This window comes from Helianthus annuus, chromosome 9 (genome assembly GCF_002127325.2).
Source record: "Helianthus annuus cultivar XRQ/B chromosome 9, HanXRQr2.0-SUNRISE, whole genome shotgun sequence".
Classification (NCBI taxonomy): domain Eukaryota; kingdom Viridiplantae; phylum Streptophyta; class Magnoliopsida; order Asterales; family Asteraceae; genus Helianthus; species Helianthus annuus.
In genome coordinates this window covers 106906680-106924649 of record NC_035441.2, presented here as the reverse complement: position 1 = coordinate 106924649, position 17970 = coordinate 106906680, and the positions used below count along the sequence as shown (strand labels likewise).

The window sequence follows — 17970 nt, the reverse complement described above, 5'->3', positions numbered from 1 at the left end:
CAAAAACTAGCTCAAAAAGCACTCAATCTCAATGCATGCAATGGTTTAAAGCCCATTTAAAGCCTCATACTAAACAAAATACAAAATAATAATAATAATAATAATAATAATAATAATAATAATAATAATAATAATAATAATGAGCAAAAGATTTGATTGATTGAAAAGAATGGACCCCACCTGCACCGCCTTTAGCGCTCGTTACTACAATGGAGCCCTCTCCATGGCGCCTCCCCGCCCTTTGGCGCTCAGGGGATTGCTATGGGGCGCTAAAATTGATGATTTAGCCACGGGCACTATACCACACCCCCTGCCTTTATAGATACTGTTACGTGATAGATCAAAAAGAAATTTATTGTAAACAAGTTTAGATTTCTTTTTTTTGAACGGCCAAGGAATACTCCAAATGAGTTACTAGCGAAATTCACCATATCAAGATACATACGCCTTCCGAACCGAGAAAAACCCTCACCTAGGTCCGAAGCCCATGAACACTCGCCCGAAGGCACGACAGTGCGGTGAGGTAAAACCCGCTCAGTTCAAGAATCGAAATAGTGATCGCCGCCAATCGTGTAGTCTCATATCATCACCAGATGTCACAGAAACTAAATGCAGGAAGCAAGAATTGAACCTGAATCAATTGGAACACTAGATCTCTCCCTTACCACTCCAGCTCAGCTCTAGTTCATTACCAACCAGTTTAGATCTTAGGGATCCAAACTTGGATCAAACAAAAACTAGTAGGCAAGTGTTGTATAAAATCAAGTATCCCATACTCTTATTAAAGTAGGTGAAGCAACTACTTTTTTATCTTTTTATTAAATACAAAAGTAGCAAAGTCAAAGAACGGATAAACGTGGGTTGGTGAACCTAAATGGCTTAGCCGGTTCAGCACGTGCTACGAGTTTACATAATTACAAATACATCCCCTGAAAGTTAACAGAGTTATAGAATGACCCCCTGAAAATCTTGTAAATAAACTTAGTCCACGTATTATTATATAATAGTTATCCAGCCCTTGGGTGATGATAATATGCAAAAACATATTTTTTACATCGACAACAACTTTCTTTTAAAAGGGAACCAACAAGGAGCTAGAACCCAAGTGAACAAAACAACAAATGCCCTTTATTGATATACAATGCATTACTACACCAAAGAGACAAATTGTAATGTGCTTTCGCTTAATATTTAATTCATAAGAACAGACATGATTTTATCTCCTCAACTGCCTTGTTCGGACGAGAGTTGTGACCGGCCTAACAAGTATCGGCGTATCAACTTCTTAATCGGTTTAGGAGAGCTTAGGGTCTTCGGGAATTCGAAAATCTCTTTTGCCAACTTCCCCAAATTAGCAGATATACCACACCAGAATTTGATCTGAGCCATTACAATTTTAGCAAAGTTGCATGATATGAAAATTTGGTCAATTGACTCCGCTAATGTCGCACACCATATACATTCTAGATTATTCGTGATTACACCTCTCTAGTACATTTTTGTTTAGATTGGCACAACAAATATTTTACCAAATAAATTTTCAAATAAAAGCGAAGAAAATATTAAATACGAAACACAAAATTACCAAACTAACAATATACATGAAAAAAACAATCATACAAATTCATTCGAACGACCTAACAAACAAACTTTCTTCAATTCAAAATCGTCTAACATATAAATACAAGTGAACTAGCTCGAGCCAAATTAGCTCAATTATAAGTGCCTTCTCATCGAGCTAAATTCGAGCGAGCCAGCTGAACAACCCTACAGTAACAAATTTAAGTAGGCACTACCAGTGTCGGATCTAAGAACCTTTTTCACTTGGTTCCTTTCAGTAGATTCTCACTAATTCTCACTATTTTTTTCCAAATCATATGAGGTTCTCACTAATTTTTTCCATTTTTTCTAAACCGAATGAATTTCTGAGAACCCACAAAAGTGGCCTAGATCCGCCCCCGGCAGTCCGGCACTACCCATCATACATTTATCAAAAACCAACAACTGAAAAGTGTCAAAACAACAAAAACAAAGGGAGTGATATGAAAGTCAAAACACAAAGAAAGTAGTTAGAATGTAAATACATGCATTAAAATAATAGATGTTGATTGCTAACTAACCATTAGACTATGGACTTCTAACAATGGCAGCTGATGAGAGAGAAACACTGCCAGATAGAGCTACACAGTAGAGAGATAGAGATCTGAACTCTAAAGATCATGGTGAGAGCACCTTGCGTTGACAAAAACGGCATCAAAAAAGGCGCTTGGAGTGAAGAAGAAGACAACCAATTAAGAGCTTATGTTCAACGTTATGGCCATTGGAACTGGCGTGAGCTTCCTAAATACGCCGGTATGATTAATAATAATTCACCCGTGTTGTTCATATTTGTTTAAATTTGGTAGTGGAGAGTATGTAGTTTTCGTATAGAAATTTTTGGATATATACGTTTTCTCGACCTCCGTTTTATAGAAATTTTTTGGTATATACGTTTTCGACCCGGGTCGGAAATCTCAAGTTTTGCCACTGATTCGAGCAACTTCTTGTTGTGGTAACTTGAACATACATATGGTGTGAATTTAGTTTCTTGAGTTTGTTATGTTAGAAGTTGGATTTGTAACTATGGAATTTTGGATGAAATGTTGTTGGTTGATTTGTAATTTTGATTGAGTTGTGTTATTTGATTTGTAAATTTAATTAAAAAAAGAGTAAATTACTTTTTACTTCTTTGTTTTGTTTTAGTCGTTTTAACCACTTGAGTCCAAAATTTAAAAATTTAACGCCCTGAATCCCTAACTGCTCATTTTATAACGTTTTGAATCCCTGTGTTTTATTGGTTTTAACCACACGAGTCCAAAATCAAAAGTACAAGTGTTAAAATTTGGACTCAAAATGTTATAAAATGAGATGAGCGGTTAGGGACTCGTGTGTTAAACTTTTTGATTTTGGACTCAGGTGGTTAAAACCACTAAAACACATGGACTCAAAAAACAATGTACTCTTAAAAAAATGCTGTTAGTTTGATTTTTTTTTTTTTTTTTTTTTTTTGGGAAATAGGATTAGCTAGATGTGGTAAGAGCTGTAGATTGAGATGGATGAATTATCTTCGACCGACGGTTAAACGCGGGAATTTTAGTAAAGAAGAAGAAGATCTTATCTGCAAGTTTCATAGAGAAATGGGAAACAAGTATGTATGATCATATTGTTGATTTAAATCTACTAATTATGTATATCAATAGTTATGCTTATGCAGATTTGTTTGATGTGTTGCAGATGGTCAGCCATTGCTGCAAAGTTACCAGGAAGAAGTGATAACGAGATCAAGAACCACTGGCACACGCACCTGAAAAAACGCATACCCGAACACATACCAGTTGTTCTGAAAAAAGAAGAGGGTTCTGGTGAACAGATTATGCAATTTGACAGACAACCATCGAGTGGTGTTTCGACATCTAGCACTAATGTTATTTCAAACGAGTTGGTGGCATCATACAGACTGTCAAATGAGTCGTTGGCGTCCCAGAGATTATCTGATGATTCATCATCGTATTCATCGGGTTTAGGTTTAGAAAGGCGGCTGTTGATAGATTTGAATCAAGAATATGTAGAGGAGGAATGAAGATGGAGTGGCTGATTCAACAGAGGTAAAGTTCTTTTGACTGTTGTTTTGTAAATGAACAAGTTCTTCAAGTTCCATATCAATTTGTTCTTTATTTCTTTAGATTCTTTCTGAGAAATTTACATGTGCAGCACAAGAAAATCTTTGTTAAATATAGCAAATTCTTATCATGAGTTCCAATTTGTTGCCCAATTTAGATACGAATGCAATACGCTTTGATTAGATGTCACAAAGAATCGCGGATACAATTTTCTTTATATAGTTGTAATCCATGACAGAGTTTGATTATTTCATTTGTGAGAACATAGAGTAAAATATAGATGCGACACAAGGAAACTTGAACGATTGAACCGACAATCGTTTAGCTACTATAACAAGCTTAGGAAATGACCGGAATGTCCATGGTGAACCCGTTTAGAGAGGGAAATGTTTAAATTTTGCTCGACCCATCTTCCAGATCTTGAGAGATGCCTTGACAGAGATATCAGTGGCATTGTTGAACAAGAACGCTTTGGCTGCTTTATAGATTGCCTTTGTAGGATAGACTCTTGATGATATAACCGTTCTTCCTCCTTGTGCAAAGCTTTCTACGATTGAATGGTCCACCTGCACGCATTAGGATATATTCATATGTATTTTTTAGAACTATAATGTAGGGTGTAAGCAGTGGCGGATCTAGAAAATCTTCAAAGGGGTACCGTTTTAAAAAAGGGGGTAACGAAATCGAAAAAATGTCAATTTTTTCCAAAATTTACACTACCGCCAGAGCGCCAAGGGTAGCAGAGGCTACCCCTTATTATAAGGTAGCTCCGCCCCTGGGTGTAAGATGAGATCTAGAAATGAAAAACTATGAGAATTTGTGTCGATATCTATCCAAATTTGCCCCCTTTAGGCCATTAGTGAGTTGTTATTCTCAGATCATCCTAGGACCACCTTGACTTTTGAAAGTAGGGATGTAAATGATTAAATGAAGCAATGATTGCTCGCCTATGGTCGAGCTTGGCTCGTTCAACATAAGAGAGCTCGAGTTTGGCTCGTTTTAAGCTTTAAATCTAAAGTTCTGGTTCGGATATTGTTTATTATTTACCATTTCTTTTATTATATATAACATGATATATATTTTTGTTATTTATATCCTACTTGTAATATATAATATAATCTTTATTAAATAATTATATTTATTATATTAAAAAATATTATATACATATAAATAAATGATAGGTTCGTGAGTCTATAAAAGCTTGGCATATGTTTATTAAATAATCTCCCATAGGCTTTAGCTTGGACTCCTTTAAGCTTTGCTCGATTCAAGCTTTTAGCAAGCTGATCTTTAGTGGCATACAATCAGCTCATGTACAACACTATTTAAGGGTTGTGGACAACGATCCCACATACCCTCAATAATTTAGAGCATTTATTATTTTATATAAATCTAGTTGTATAGTATTTTATATCTATATTTCAATTTAAGTTTTATTAAAAAGTGAATCCTAATTTTAGGGATTTCACGTACCAATAACCTCATGTTGTAGTCTTCACCATGAAGCACAGGAACAGTACTTCCATATACCCTTTTGCCCACATCTGAAAGTGTTGATGATCTGCATCAATACACATTCCTTAAATGATTATTACGTGGGTAGAAGGGAAAAAGTGGAAGAATCAAAAGAATCTAACACCAACCTTGATTCATCAGCACAAAAATAAGTTCGTGAGGTGCCATCCGTGTTTTTTGCGATGTAAAAATACACTGGTGTTTGTTCGGTAAATGATGCATCGGCTAGAACCAAGAGCCCAAACGGTCCCAAACCGCCTCTCCCGGCTGAGCCCTCACTTGTTGTACAGTTGTACGAAACATCCGATTCCAATGTTGCATTTAGTGATGCTTGACATAACTTGAACAAGGCACTTATATCCAACTGTACAAATAGCAAATAAATAGAGTTTATACAAACTACACTACAAAACTAATAACTTTCGTCGTCGACCACATTTTTCGGAAATCCGTTGGAAAAGGTGGTCACCAACGGAAATTCGTTGGTGATATTTTGTTAGAAATCAGGGCGTGGGTAATATGATTCCCAACGTATACCGGCAGCTTTGCATGCGTTGCCCTTAGACGTTTTTTCCAACAGATGCCTGATAAGGTCCGAGCTTACCCACACCGGGTGTCCGTCAATGATACCCATTTACTATTTATGTACAAGAACTCTATATATTCCTCCTTTTTTATTTTACCCTATTCTTTTATGTGAGTTACAAATCATATCATGTTGTTAAGACTTTATAATTAAGAAAACCTTATTATTTTTTTTTTCTTTATAAAACGTTCTTGTTAAATGTTTTAGATTGATATAAATTTTTTGTATTTAGCTTTTATATTTTTTATTTGTTTCACTTTTTTTAAATGTAAGATATTTTATGTTACTCTTTCATAAAATGTATTTAAAGATAAAAAGCTCATTATAAAGTTTCACAACACATGTTATCTTTAATTGTTTTTATATTTAACTTTTCCCTTTATTTTTGTTTTATAATTAAATATATTTCTATGCAACATTTTGTTGTTTCATTTCAAATATAAAACACTTTATACTTATTTTAAAACTATTTGTCCTTCATTTAACCTTGTATTAAAATTTCGTACTTTCTTGTCTTACATTTTATAAATAGCATGTGTTTGAAATTGTCCTTCATTTAACTTTGTATTAAAATTTTGTACTTTTTTGTCTTACATGATTTTTTTATATGAATAGGATGTGTTTGAAATTCTCCTTCATTTAACTTTGTATTAAAATTTTGTACTTCTTTGTCTTACCTTATTTTTTTATAAATAGAATGTGTTTGAAAAAAAAAGTTAATAAAGGAACAACATAAAAAGCAAATAGAATTAAAAAAAAAAAAAAGTTTACGAAAGAAAATGTATAGGCAAAATAATTACCTTCGTGGTTGAGCCTATATTGAGCGGAACAATTGATCCAGGCCTCAATTCAATGTCTTTAAATTCGAAATGGGTTTTAAACCTCAACATCTCTACTTCTTCGATGGGCCATTGAATCAAATTTGTTTGAGTCTTTATGTCCAATGTCACCGTTCTTGGAAAGTTCTATAGATGAAAATAAATAACAAATATAAATGTCTTTTATTTTCTTATAAAACACAAATTAAATTCCGTTTTTGTTTACGAGTTAATTACTGTTTTCGTCCCTATGGTTTGTCAAAAATCACTATTTCAGTCCATTAGTTTAAAAATTGCGATTTCAGTCCATGTGGTTTCACTTTCGTAACCATTTCAGTCCACCTCATAACCATTTCACTCCCTGTACTTAACAGAATAATGGAATGAAATGGTTACGAAAGTGAAACCACAGGGACTGAAATGGTTACGAAAGTGAAACCACAGGGACTGAAATCGTAATTTTTAAACTAATGGACTGAAATAGTGATTTTTGACAAACCACGGGGACGAAAACAGTAATAAACTCTTTACAGAAAGATATTTACATACCAGAATATTGGCCCATCTCTTTATTCGATCCTCTTTAACCGTATCCGTTTCTCCGACATACCCCCACAGAACCCGTCTTTTCTTTAACGGGTCGTAAAACGTTTTCGAAGCATAAAACTTTCCATAATCGTATCTCAACCCGATACCCAAATCCTTTTCCGGATCATCCGGATACCATTTATCATTCCACGCATCATACGACCCAATTGCATACCAATCATGTCTATCTTCATCCCCACTTTGCTTCAACACATACTTAACACCCGACCCATAAACCGACATATCCAACCCATTTGTATTCATAGTGGATACCGGGTAAATATCTGCACACTCCCACATACCCGTACCCGGAACCGAGTGGAGCACGTCATCCAACAATTTATAATGAATAAAATCAGTTGTATGGAAAACTAGAACACAACCAATGGTATTGTTATGCTTTGAGCCCATGATCATTCGATACTTGCCATCGGGTCCAATCCAGAGATTTGAGGGGTCCCGAAAGTCTTTGGGACCGATGTTGGGAGGTGGGTAGAGGACAGGGTTACCGTCGTATTTGACCCAATCCATAAGAAGGGGATCCGAAGAGTTTTTGGGGAATGCAAGGCATTGGAGTTGAGACAAGTTGGTAGACATGCCGCTATAGAACATCATCAGTCGACCGTCTGGGAGGGTGGTTGCGGAGCCACTCATGACGCCGTTGATGTCGTACCAGTGATCAGGAACCATGGCTAAAGGGAGTATGAACCAGTTGACTAGATTTTTGGAGACTGCATGAGCCCATGTCACGTTGCCCCAAACTACTGAATCTGGGTTGTATTGGTAGAACAAATGGTACCAACCCTTGTAATATAATGGAGCTATAGATTAAAAACGATTAACCGAATTATAACCGATAAAACTGAAATAATCATAATTAAAATAAAATGATGGGTCATTTTTTTTATTTTTTATTTTATAATGGACTATATCGATTGAGTTAACTAGACGGGGCTGCTTATTAAACTTTTTGAAAGATTATTAGTATTCATGGGGGAATCAAGAGTTTCAAGTTTCAACATCTATTTAGACCCAAATATGTTCCAAATTTGTTGAAAGCTTTTACTTTTGTCCAATGTATATATGTAATAAACCTGACCAACTAAGCCAAACCCAACAATTAGTACCTAATAAACCTGATCAACTAAGCCAAGCCAAATAAAGCAATTTCGACGATAAGGCTCATTTTCCAGCCAGGGCTTCTGCCCCTTAGACCCCGCTCCCAGGGGCGCTGCCCCCGGACCTCCGGAACCTTGCCAAGGGTTGGAACCCCCATTGATTAAAGGATCCGTCTGAACACTTAAAATTGTAACAACTCAAGCAAGCATGCACTCATGCATCTCCTAACTTGTTTGATGTGTAATAAAATTTACTTTGGTTGTCAAGCCAATCCCGACTACACTAAAATATCTAATAAAAATGTGTTTTTCCATATGGTTTATGATTCTAGTTCTATAGTGGACAAATTTATAGGTTTAAATGTAGGATTAGAAAAGTGTAAATTAGTCGGGAAAAAAACTTAATCGTTACCAATTTATATGATATGAAAGGTAACGCAGCGTTTTTATATTATACATATTAATTTAAATTGGCCATGAATAGTGTTTTGAATTTTTTAAATATTCTTTTTGAGTTTTTTAATTAAAAGATTATTTATCATTTAGTTTATTTTTAATACCTTGCTCATGTTAGTTTTTTTAATCTAACTATGTAGCTATACTTTTTAAAGATTGTGGTATAGTTTTTCATAAAGATGGATATCGTGCCGCTATCATACCCAAATAGAACCGAAACCTACGATGTGTATTTACTTTTTTTTTTATTTAAAACAACATCTTTTTTTTGTATTGTATATTATACGAGTGCTGATAACAATATTAAAAATGTATTTTTTATTGTAAACTATAGAGTCTCGATATGTGACGCATCTAATCGATTTCGACCAAATAACATCAGTACCGATATCGGCAATATTAGAAACCAGTATTCATTTTTAAGGTTTTTGATTTATATAAAAGATGTGTCGATATCTTTTTGAGCATATTGCGACTTTATTTCTTTAGTTTTCTCTTTCAGTTACTATAGCGAGTGTCGGTATTGAAACAAACCCAACCGAACTGATAATAACTGAGTTACCGCCGCATAGCGCGGGGGAAAACCTACTAGTTGTAATTATTTTACAAGAGTCCACTTGTTAGTTGGTACACCTTACACGCTCTACCAAACACAAAATATCACTTGGCCCATGGCATTATAGTCTAGTTTTATCTTTGGGGTGGGATAAGGCTTATGACTATTAGGGCATGAGTTTGATTCTCACAAGAGGGTTTTTTCGAGATTTATTGGATTTTCTCCTGAATTGGTGTATATGCATTATTGGCTAGTGGAGATGGATATAATCGGATGATTTCGCTGATGGCACGATAATACTCTAGTGGTCCGTCAGTGATCCAGATTTGCCGTTAAAAAAACAAAATATCACTTTTCACGTTGTTAATCATTTTATTATTTAAACTATAAATTTAGTTTTCTAAATAAGAAACTCATTTACTATGGGTCTTGTCCTCATTTAATAATTTATAAGCAAGTGTGTTTTCCAATCAATGCCTATAAAGTTTTTATATCACTAACTAGTAAACTTATTTTAACACGCATACATCTTTTTAGAAGTTACAAATAAAATGTATTATCCTTATATTAAATTTTGAGGGTTCTGAACAGTAAGGGTTTTGAACAGTAACCAGTCGTTTCTTTTTTCAAGTAATTTAAAGATTCTATCATCAATTTCTTAGTGGAAAGGTGATCATACATAGTAAAAGTAATAAAAGTATATCACTGTGAAACAAATTATCCTTATATTAAATTTTGAGGGCTTTGAACAGTAACCAGTCGTTTTTTTTTTCAAGTAATTTAAAGATACTATCATCAATTTGTTCTATAAATAGTAAAATCACTAACAGATGAGCAAACGATATCGGGTACCGGTACTGGTATCGGTACCTGATTTACCAAACCGGTGTATTTTCGGTACCAGTTCGGCACCGGTATTCACTGGTTTTTATCCTCAAATACCGGTGACGTACCAGTACCGACCGGTACGGAACCGTACCGTACCAGGTATATTCGGTATCGGTATCCACTTTTGGGGATTTCGGTAACGATATTTTCGGTACCGGTTGGTACCGAGCTCATCAAATCCTGTAGCAACGCAACAATGCAAGTAATTGCACCGTTTAGATTACTTTTCATACACACAGTAAGTAAACTGTATTTCGTTTGAATGAGGTTTTAAATACACAACAACTTAGTTTGCTTTTTTTTTGTCTTTTTCTGTAATGAATGAATTGTAGCATGTAAAATTAACTTAGATATTTAGAATATTGATGAGCAAATCATATCAAATCCTATAATCAAACCGGTATCGTATCGGTACCAAATTTACTATACCAAATCATTTCCGGTATCAATTTGGTACCCACCTTTTGGCGTTTTCAGAATCGTTACTTACGGTTCAACACTGGTCTAGCACCATACCTGTATTTATTTATTTTTACCTTCAAATACCATATCGTATTGTATCGAGCATTTTCGGTGCCGGTACCTAATTTCGATGATTTTCCGGATCGGTATTTTCGGTGCCGTTACCGGTACCGAGCTCATCCATATTTTAACGTGTTAGCACCGTAATAACTGAATTGAAAACAACCGAATTTCCAACGTGTAGGACGTGTGGGTCCTATTATTATATATTAGGTTATTTAAAATCGTTTCTTTGGACGGAGTGACTATCCTTACCACGTCTTTTTTATTTATGTTTTGATATTCGGTATCTGCCTGCCGTTGCTGATACGCCTTTTGTAGTCATTGGGTCCCGCCGCAACGCGCGGGGTGAAAATCAACTAGTTAAGTTAGTATTATAAAAAGGGTGATGCTAAGGTACTCTTCTTCTAAACCGGTAGCGTATTGGTTTTAATATTTTCTGAACGAGTTAAGGTACTGATCTCATCCATATCAATATTTTTTTATATGAAAACATGATTTTTTACAAAGTACGTAAAACTTTCAACTTTTTGACCTTTTAGTAGGAAAATGTAAGGGTTTTCATTTAGAAAAACCGAGTTTTTTTTTTTCTTGAACGACTAATTTTTCCCCTTAAATACTTACATCTCTTAAGGATTGAACATTGGTCTCCTCACAAAAGATAATTCCGCTTGACCAATAGGCTATAACCTAAGTAAAAAAATAAACCGAGCTTTTTCTCATATGTAAAACCCCATACTATTGTTAAGTAATGCCATCATACATATCATTTTACTATGAGAGCTAATCCATAAAACCAATTTATTTGTTTCTAAACCCGGACACCATAATACCATTTGAAAATTGGAAGTCTCATACTATGGGGCTGTTTGGTAGCCTTTTAATGACCATTCAGATGCTACCACTTAATGGTTTAAAACCTCTGAATGAATAAGAGGTAACCTCAAGTCTGAATGGTTAAGAGGTAACCTCTGAATGATAAATCATCACATGTCACATTTTTCTACCTTCTCATTGGTAAAATTCTTAATGGTTCCATTAAGAGTAGCCTCTTAATAACCATTCAGAGGCTACCAAACAACCCCTATGTCTAGCTAGTTGGACCATAATTTTGGTAATTAGTAAGATAAACAATAACGTAACAAATATACGAATTATAAATTTGATACTTGTGGCACGTTAAGTACTATTAAATAAACTTAAAAAAAATATTTTAAAAAATACCCTGGATACATATACTTGTTAAATGTATTTTTTTAGCTTAAAAGGAATATATTTAACTTATTTAGCATATGTTAAAAAAAACCATGTACAACCAGTCAAATAACATTTATACATTTCATTTTAACCATAATGCATAGGGTTTTTACATTACCCGTCACCGTTCTTTTCTCCGTTTTTAACTATGACACATTGTATGGTTCTTAGGTTTTTCTATTTATAAATTAGTTGTGTATTAAACTTGTAACACAAATACGATTAGAAAAAGGATAAAATTCTCTACCTTACATTTTTAAAGAGGGTGTACAGTACCTCTTTTAATTGATTATTTTAAACTATGTATATTTTTTCTTTATTTTTCTACATGAAACTAAACTTTGACTTTTTCTTTAATTTTATGTAATAATAATCAAGATTATAATAATATTCATTGTAATAGCATTCCAATACAAAATATAGAATTCGTATTCTTTAACCATCTATTTATTAAAATAACTTTAAAGTTATTGTTTGATTAGAAAAAAAATCCAAATTACATAAATAAGTACATTATATATATGAGAACTTTGAATATAATAAATAGTTATAAGAGGTAAATGAGAATAAATAATTCACTCTTTACACTATAAACAACACATGTTTAATATATGTCGATAACTCATTTAAGTTTAGTAATTTTATTTTTCTCTCATAACTTAATTGAATATAAAAATAACAAAGTACGTAGCTGTAATCAATTTGTTTTCTCAACGCTCCAATATAAGTATTTTGAAAAAAATAGAGTTATGCTTGAAATAAAATGTTTTTTTTTTTTTCAGCTATCGAATTATCCAAATAGGTATTCGTTTTTATGTATTTCAGCTCTCATGCTACAAACTACATATATATTTAACCCAATTATTTTTTGTAATTTATTTTTTCTCTAACAACTTACTTTCTTTATTTTTATAAAAAAATAATAATAAGCATACGGTTAGTTTGTTTCTTAACGTTGAGATATAAATTTTATTAAGAATGAGTTGTATTCGAAATACAATGCTTTTCATTTGGAACAAAACAAACTATGAAGGCATGCAGCTTCTTTGGTTATCGTAATGTCGTATATGTTACGGGTTCTTACAAAAATACGCTCACCATCTTTTTTACCGGATGCCCCGCCGCGTAGCGCGGATGTTTCACCTAGTTACTAACAATTACTAAATGTTTATTTTTTTAAAGAAAAATACATACCGTCAGGGTCTGAAGTGCAGATCAGCAAAATTGTCCATCAAACATACATGCCATTCGCAAAACATACATTAGTAAATGAATTAATCAACTTAATAAAGAAAACAATTTTTTATTTAATTTATTTTAGTTATTAGTATAGAATTAGCGCGCATTACGGCGTGAGTACATCACAAACATCGAATGGATTAGTCCAAGTGTTATGGGATGTATTAACCATATGAAAATATCAAAGTTGAGGTGTAAAAATGTAGTAGTACAAGAAGTAAAAACAGAAAGTTTAAAACTTGACGGGGTGGTGACGGTAAAAATGGAGTCATAATGCAAGGAGTAAAAACGCAAAGTTTAAAACTTGAAGGATGATGGCATTAAATACACTTTCAGAAACGATAAATCAAACTAGTCAGGTTGGACACATTATTAGGGTATACGGTGTGCGGGCGGTAAAGTTGTTCGGCACCGATCGGTGACCACCGCCAACATTTATACCGACTACGTGTTACCGAATTGGTGGCCAAATCGGTGAAGGTTCACCGAATCGGGGAGAGGGAGGGAATGGGAGAGAGAGATGAGTGTGTGGTGGGGTCCATGTCTTCTCAACCAATCACACATCAACCAATCACACATTTTTGCCTTTTTTTAAAATAGTTTATCTAAACCCCATTAGGTAAACCAGTGCCAACATTTTTAAGCATTAAGTAAACAATTGACATGACGCTATATGATTGGGTGAGTTGGGAGTTTACCTATTCCATTAGGTAACCACTCCCTTCACCATTAGTTGTTCTAGTGGTTTTGATATTTTGACTGTTTGAAGTGATTGTTCTTTATTATTTTTCATTCAAAATAATTAATTGTATTTAAATTAAAAAAAATATATGGTTGATGAAGATATATGGCGGAACTAGCTCATTAAATCAGAGATATCCCAAAAGAAAAAAAAAATTACCGTGTAATCATATAATATTAAAAAAATGATAATAAATAAATAAAGTAAAACAAATACCTAATGGATTTGTCTTCTTTTTTTCATAACTTGAAATCGTTCACTCACATCTTCGTCTTTTACTTTATTAAAAAAAAAAAAAAATCCTTTTCGGTCACACAAACCATGGCATTGTTCAAAAATTCTGAGCATGTTTCAGTTTTATTATTGTTTTGAGCTTGGGCTAATGGGCAACGTTTATCAATTACCCAAACATAAGCATAAGTTAGTTCTAGTTTTCTAAACGGAAGCTGATGAATTCAAAAATAACTTTTAAATCTTATAAAAAGAATTGGATTTTAGTAAAATAAGGTATCCTATTTTTTGGTTAGGGGTATTCTGGAATTGTTTTAGAGGTATCATTTGTGTAAAAAAAAATTACACTGCACATACGAAGTTGAGCCGTCGCTACGACTAATATTATGGTGGTTCCGCCCCTAATCACATATATAGGCATATAGCATACCTATTCATAGAATGAAAGGAAAAATAATGAAAATTTTGAAAGCCATACACAACTAGTTCAAAATTTTAAACCGTCAGATGGATAGTAAACTATCAAAACCAACCCATGAAGCGGACCGTATAAGTCTCAAACCGATCCTATCCCAAATTATATGGGCTATACTAGGGTAAGAAGAAAGGTGTACAGATTTTAATTCAAGTTTTTCCTTTTTATTTAATGTTAAGTAAAGTAATCTAATGAGTTGATTTCGTTTTCTGACTGAAATTTGGCTTGAATTTATATATACAAATAATAAAAAAATATTAGTAATGTAGATGCATGAATAAGAACACATGAAGAATGATGTTAACTGGTTTGCATGGGAATTGCAAATTATTACGTACCACTGATGAAGTTCTTATGGGGCCGAAAATGATAAGCAGGCTGCTGCCATTTTACGCTATCTTCAACCGTTGGAGATGTTGAATTAGCTGTTATAACAACCAAAGATGAAAGGACTAGCATGGAGACAAAGAGACGAACGAGGACATTGCGGCAGATGGATGATTTCGGGCTGCGTTCGTGGTGATTGTGGGTAGAGAGAGAGGTGAATGTGGTGGTGGTGGTGGAAGAAGCCATGGTGATCAATCTTGTATGAAGTTGAAGAGTGTGTGTACTGCTTTTATATATGCATATAAACGTTTGTTGGATGTCATGGGGCCAAACATAAATGTAACTTGGAGAAAAGAACAATATTAAACTTCGTAACGTAATCATCGTATGTAATCAATGTTTTGTTTTAAGGATATTGGTTATACGATGTTCTCTAACTAGCTAGATTTTGGAGTAGGTAGCTCGATTAAGTGGATGTCATGGGTTCGAGTCTCACTTAAAGCAAAATTGTTCTGTAGAGGTTTTACCATAGTGGGCCTCTGGAGGGTGGGTTTCCTCTGGAATGGTGGTGGGCCGAGTCAGCAGCACTGTTTGCGTTTGCGGGCGTGAGTGGCCGTTTTGCCATTAAGTTTACCCGGATGATCGAGCTTTTATTGGTCGTTAAAAAAAAGGTAACTCAGTTAAGTGAGGGGTTTCACTAAATTCACGTCACTAATTAGTACATGTTTATAACTATCTATCATTGGGGAACCGTAAAAAAAAACCGAGAGAACTGGAGAACCATCATTTTTATTTGTAAAAAACTCATAAAAAAGTACATTTTCACGTTATTTTTCTTTTCAAAACTTTTGCATATAAATAATGTAGAAGTCGTTCATACAGAATAAAAAAAACATTTTTGTAAAAAAAATCACTCTTTCTTCAATTTTTTTCCTAAACATTTTTTTTTATTTTGAACTTTTTTTATGAGTTACCTTTTTTTTTGAACGACCAATAAAATCCCCGATTATTCGGGTAAACCTAATGGCAAAAAGGCACTCACGCCCACAAACGCAGACGGTGCTGTTGACCTAGCTCACCACCATTTCAGAGGAAACCCACTGTCGAGAGGCTCACTGTAATAAAACCTCTGCAGAACAATTTTACTTTAGGTGATACTCAAACCCATGAGCACTTAATTGAGCTACCTACTCCAAAATCTAGCTAGTTAGAGAACATCGTATAATCCAAACGCTTAAAACAAAACATTGTTACATATGATGATTACATTACGAAGTTTAATATTGTTCTTTTCTCCAAGTTACATTTATGTTTGGCCCCATGACATCCAACAAACGTTTATATGCATATATAAAAGCAGTAAAAAAACTATAGAACTGGATAACCATCATTTTTACCTGTAAAAATTTCTAAAAAGTTCAAAATAAAAAGTAACTTAGTTAATTGAGGAGTTTCTCTAAATTCACGTCATTATTTACTACATGTTTATAACTATCTATCATTGGGAAACCGTAAAAAATATTAGAGAACTGGAAAACCATCATTTTTACTTGTAAAAAACTCATAAAAGTTCATTTTTACATAATTTTTCTTTTCAAAACTTTTCCATATAAACAATATAGAAGTCGTTCATATAAAAAATCATTTACTCTTTTTTCAATTTTTCCTAAACTTTTTTTTATTTTCAACTCTTTTAAATACAACTTCTACATATATATTTATATGAAAAATCTCCTAAAAACATTAAGTAAAAATGAATATTACACATGTATAAATTAAAAGTTTATGAGTTTTATTTACATATTTTATCGATTTCCAATTTTTCATTTTTTTGTTCCCCAATAAACTTACATGTATATAACCAACGCCAGACCACTACATGGCCAAGAATGACACTCTACATCTCAGTAACACCCTAACACATTACGATTAATGGAACTCATTTTAACAACATCATAATGAAAAACATATAGAAATACCTGTGACAACAGATAGGCCAGCTGAGAATTCAGTCAGAGATATAATCATTGAGTTTGACATACTTGTCAGGATGATCTGGTTCCTCCTTAGATTGTAAAGTTATGATGGTGATGAGCCGAATAAAGCGTAATTCGGATGGAGAGAGAGACGATTTTGATGTTATGAGTAATTATGTTTTGTCTAACCTTATAGCCTCTATATTAATCTCCTTATATATACACCCAGGATGAAACCTAATTAGTTAATAAGGGTAATATGATCAATCAACAATTACAATTATTTAATAGGTTGTTAACATATTTTGATCTATATAATATAAATGATTATAATAGCTACGAGATTAAATATTACAATAATAAGATATTTAATCTTACATTCTCCCACTTAGCCGAGTAATCATTTATCATGAGTATTAGATAAGTCTGATCAGGAGTTAATACTCATTTTAGCTCTAAACCAAGAACTGTAGCACAGAAATACAGTCGTTGAATCATTATGCGACTCAGGACCCCCCATTAGTCATACTACAACCTCAATTTAAAACCTAACAGTTATGATCAAAATACACATAAGTCCTTTATTTGATTTGTAATTATATTTTTCTATATGTCATAATACCGGTTGAACATATATTAGAGACATACAAAATCAAACTGAGGAAATTCCATTAATTAAAACATAAGCCTAAGCTAGTACAATATGCTAAATAAGAGTTTTAGTAAATCCCATATTCGAAACATGTTCTTAGAAAACATTAGGTGGGAGACCTTTAGTCATCGGATGCGCAAGCATATCTTTAGTACTAATATACTCAATACAAAGATTATTTTCCTCAACTCGTTCACGTATGAACATATATTTTGTATCGAGATATAAACCAGCTCCAGTCAAACTGTTACCGTTCGCGAAACTAACGACAACTAAGTTATCATAGTAAAGCTTTAATGGTCTAGAAATGGAATTAACGATTTTGAGTCTAGTGATCAGATTCCTATGCAATATTCCATGACAGG

General features: G+C 33.5%; 2 protein-coding genes across 2 annotated transcripts; one reads left to right on the top strand and one right to left on the bottom strand.

Annotated features, from left to right (window-relative positions):
- The first annotated feature begins 2126 nt into the window (after positions 1-2126).
- LOC110878936 (transcription factor MYB15) lies at positions 2127-3792 on the top strand. The gene is made up of 3 exons (XM_022127332.2): positions 2127-2352; positions 3058-3187; positions 3274-3792. Exons 1-3 carry the CDS (start codon positions 2220-2222, stop codon positions 3617-3619), a joined length of 609 nt encoding a protein of 202 aa, XP_021983024.1. The 5' UTR covers positions 2127-2219; the 3' UTR covers positions 3620-3792.
- A 94-nt stretch (positions 3793-3886) lies between these two features.
- LOC110878935 (beta-fructofuranosidase, soluble isoenzyme I) lies at positions 3887-15228 on the bottom strand. The gene is made up of 7 exons (XM_022127330.2): positions 14989-15228; positions 13158-13166; positions 7128-7987; positions 6561-6725; positions 5303-5538; positions 5133-5220; positions 3887-4225 (listed from the first exon to the last, which is right to left on the bottom strand). The coding sequence occupies exons 1-7, from the start codon at positions 15221-15223 to the stop codon at positions 4034-4036; spliced, it is 1785 nt and encodes a 594-aa protein (XP_021983022.1). The 5' UTR covers positions 15224-15228; the 3' UTR covers positions 3887-4033.
- Between the last annotated feature and the right edge of the window lie 2742 nt (positions 15229-17970).

Excerpts from the sequence above, each read along its gene's own strand:
- LOC110878936 (XM_022127332.2), top strand. The coding sequence starts at position 2,220 with ATGGTGAGAGCACCTTGCGTTGACAAAAACGGCATCAAAAAAGGCGCT. Across the intron at positions 2,353-3,057 it reads TGAGCTTCCTAAATACGCCG|GATTAGCTAGATGTGGTAAG; the intron begins GTATGATTAATA and ends TTTGGGAAATAG. Across the intron at positions 3,188-3,273 it reads CATAGAGAAATGGGAAACAA|ATGGTCAGCCATTGCTGCAA; the intron begins GTATGTATGATC and ends GATGTGTTGCAG.
- LOC110878935 (XM_022127330.2), bottom strand. The coding sequence starts at position 15,223 with ATGGCTTCTTCCACCACCACCACCACATTCACCTCTCTCTCTACCCAC. Across the intron at positions 5,221-5,302 it reads TTTTGTGCTGATGAATCAAG|ATCATCAACACTTTCAGATG; the intron begins GTTGGTGTTAGA and ends GTATTGATGCAG. Across the intron at positions 4,226-5,132 it reads ACTACAACATGAGGTTATTG|GTGGACCATTCAATCGTAGA; the intron begins GTACGTGAAATC and ends TAATGCGTGCAG.